The sequence below is a fragment of the Antedon mediterranea genome, chromosome 8, assembly GCF_964355755.1.
Source record: "Antedon mediterranea chromosome 8, ecAntMedi1.1, whole genome shotgun sequence".
NCBI lineage: Eukaryota > Metazoa > Echinodermata > Crinoidea > Comatulida > Antedonidae > Antedon > Antedon mediterranea.
In genome coordinates, this window is record NC_092677.1 from 19,370,989 (window position 1) to 19,373,858 (window position 2,870).

The 2,870-nt window shown below is 31.8% G+C and overlaps 1 protein-coding gene across 1 annotated transcript; it reads right to left on the reverse strand.

Annotated features, from left to right (window-relative positions):
• Positions 1 to 1,446: 1,446 nt before the first annotated feature.
• On the reverse strand, positions 1,447 to 2,560 carry LOC140057693 (DNA oxidative demethylase ALKBH2-like). The gene is given in 4 exon segments (XM_072103413.1): positions 1,447 to 1,671; positions 1,674 to 1,807; positions 2,020 to 2,162; positions 2,300 to 2,560. Coding segments are annotated over 4 exon segments (699 nt in total). The 3' UTR covers positions 1,447 to 1,510.
• Positions 2,561 to 2,870: the final 310 nt, after the last annotated feature.

Below are 2,870 nucleotides of genomic sequence, written 5' to 3' on the forward strand. Positions count from 1 at the left end.
ATAAATATTTGTAATCTTAGTAGGCCTTGCTTGGGTCTTAGCTTTCGTGATCTTAGGTCTTAGGGGGGTCTTAGCTTTCGTGGTCTTAGGTTTCGTGACACCCACTTCCGAGCATTTTAGGGCAAACTGTTGTATTAGACTAAATAGAAATATGTATATGTATACGTATATGTTCCAAACAATTTGACATAAAAAGTTACGCACTACGACAAATATTTCTTGAGATACGGTAAAAGATATTTGAATAGGTCAATAAGAGGTCAATAACCTCACTTCCGGTCATTTTGGGATAAAATATTTTATTACACCAAATATAAATATAATTTGGGCCTAATCCCGATTCTCTATGACAAATAGGAATGTATATAATGTAAACTATTTGACACCAAAATCAATACTCTATGACAAGCGGTTACAAAGTTATAGACTAATTAAAATGGCAGCCATTTTGGACACCATCTTGGATTTCTCGGAGAGCACACATATATATATATATCACGTTTTAAGCAGCATCACACTCTATGAAAAACAACACATTTTAACCATGAGGTGTAGATAAAATGCAAATAAAATGTGTTGGTTTTTAAAAGTGATCATAAGTACACTTTTTACAAAATATACGAACAACATTGAGGAAAAATAAATCTCGGTAGATAAACGTGTAGAAAAAAAGTTACAATATTTATAAAAACCAAAGTAGTTTTAAGAATATCTAATGGCAATAACCTGCACGTAAAAAAATTTCAATTTTTGGCTCCGGTTGAAGGTCTTGTTTTCTGTTAAAATGTGTTAAGTGTCAAGAAATACAATTGGTAACCAAAACGTCTTTCTGTATTCGATAATTATGATTTCTCTGAGTATTTTTTTTTCTTTGCAATTTTGATAAAAGTAATATAAAATACTATACAGATATCGGTCATTTCTCACGATTGAATTCATAATTTTATTTACAATACCACTTAAAGTAAAAATATCGTAGATGTATATGGTCTTTATTGTAATAATATTAATCACACATATTTAGATAAATCATTGATACATGTACGAAAATATGTGCTATTATTAGTGTTATTATAACGGCTTTTTTGTTTTTGTTTTGTTTAATCTACCAGTCCGTTTCAAACGTTACGGCACATCATTTAAATGTACCTATTACTCTTGAAATGACGATTAAAACGCTTTAAAGAAAAACTTACACACTTATTAAAAACATTTAAAAAAATGTATTTAACAATTAGAAATACATTACAAGTTACTTTTAAGAAATTATTCGTAAGTTAATCATTATCGACACAATGACAAACAATCACATGATTATTAACGATCAATGGAATTAGGCCTAGATCTAAGTGAATTAACTTCAATACAATAATACAACCATTTGTAGGAATATCATTACAAAAATAATTCAACTGGTACTACTAACTAAATGAGAACAGATCATGAACAGTTGATATTCTTGAGACCTGCAATCACTATTAAAGACTGTAATGTTTGCGTAACATTTCTCTCATCTTTTAATATCTCTAAACGTGAGATTTATTCTTGGTAGCTTGATGGATTGATTTTTAGACAGTGAATGGTACCAGTACTCATTAGTGGGATAATTCATCATTAATAATGTACCGTGTTTAAGATCAACAGTTACTGGCTCAATGATTCTTTTGGGACCTTACCTCGCGCATCACCATTTCGAAATCTAAACATACGTGTTTGCCCCAATGATACAGAGGCGATTGGACTAAAGTGATTCATGTCTTTCTCATCATCTTTGTGTTCGCCAATGTAATCACTTCCAGTAGCATATCTATAGAGTAACGATAAATACAATAGAAAATAAAATATTTTAAGATGAGACTAAAAAAATCCAATTATCCATTAAAACAATCTTATCTAGCAAATTGCAGAAATTATCCAGTATGAATACTGATAGTGTTCATTCGTTGTAGAGGTAAACGATGGACCATTTTAATCAATAAAAAACAATAAATAAATAAAATAATAAACAAGAATATTTACCGGTTGACCAAAACAAAATTGAAGTAATGTCCTGTAACCGATTTTAAAAGATCGCGGAGATCTTTCAGTAATGGTGGCCACGGTAAAGCTGGTACTGTATTGCCTGAATATTTGTAAGTTAAGCCCGAATCGCCAAACGAAACCTGCAGAGGGGAAACCATACAAAGAAAGTCATTTATTATTTGGCGAGATGTAAATAAAGAAAAACAAAGGAAACGATATACAAGTAATTAACAAGTCATTAATACAAAACCACGGATAAACACATAATGGAACTAACCTGTTTTCTAGGAATATTAAACCACTTTCCGTACACTTTCACCTTTGCAAGATCACCGGTAAAATAGTCAATCTCTTCCTCACATTTTTTAAACAATGTATCGGCTGCTCCTTTATCAAGAAGTTGAAGGTAATCACAGTCTAAATTTTCCCCTATTATCTTTTGCACCGATAACTTATCAGGGGGTAGCAATTGATGTTCTGAATTGAATAAACGTCCTCCATTATCGTTTTTGTCAACACCATCTTCAACTAGCCGCATTATCATTACCAACCTCCTCAATCATCTTTTGTATTTCACCATGTTTTTCAATTATCTTGAACCACTGACTCTTTGGAAGGTTTACACCTTTTTGACCGGGTTTAAACTTGCTTCCTTCTTTAGACTGATAATAGCGGCGAATACACACAAATTGTTCTTCTTTCCAGTTACTAACTACCACATGAAGTATGTCCGAAAGTGGGATTCTTACTGCCTCCACCATGTTAATGTCTCTTTGTAAGTCTTCCAGTGACTGGAGAATTAAATCGATATTGTTAAAAAGTTTTTGCCACAGCAGAACGGGTAAATT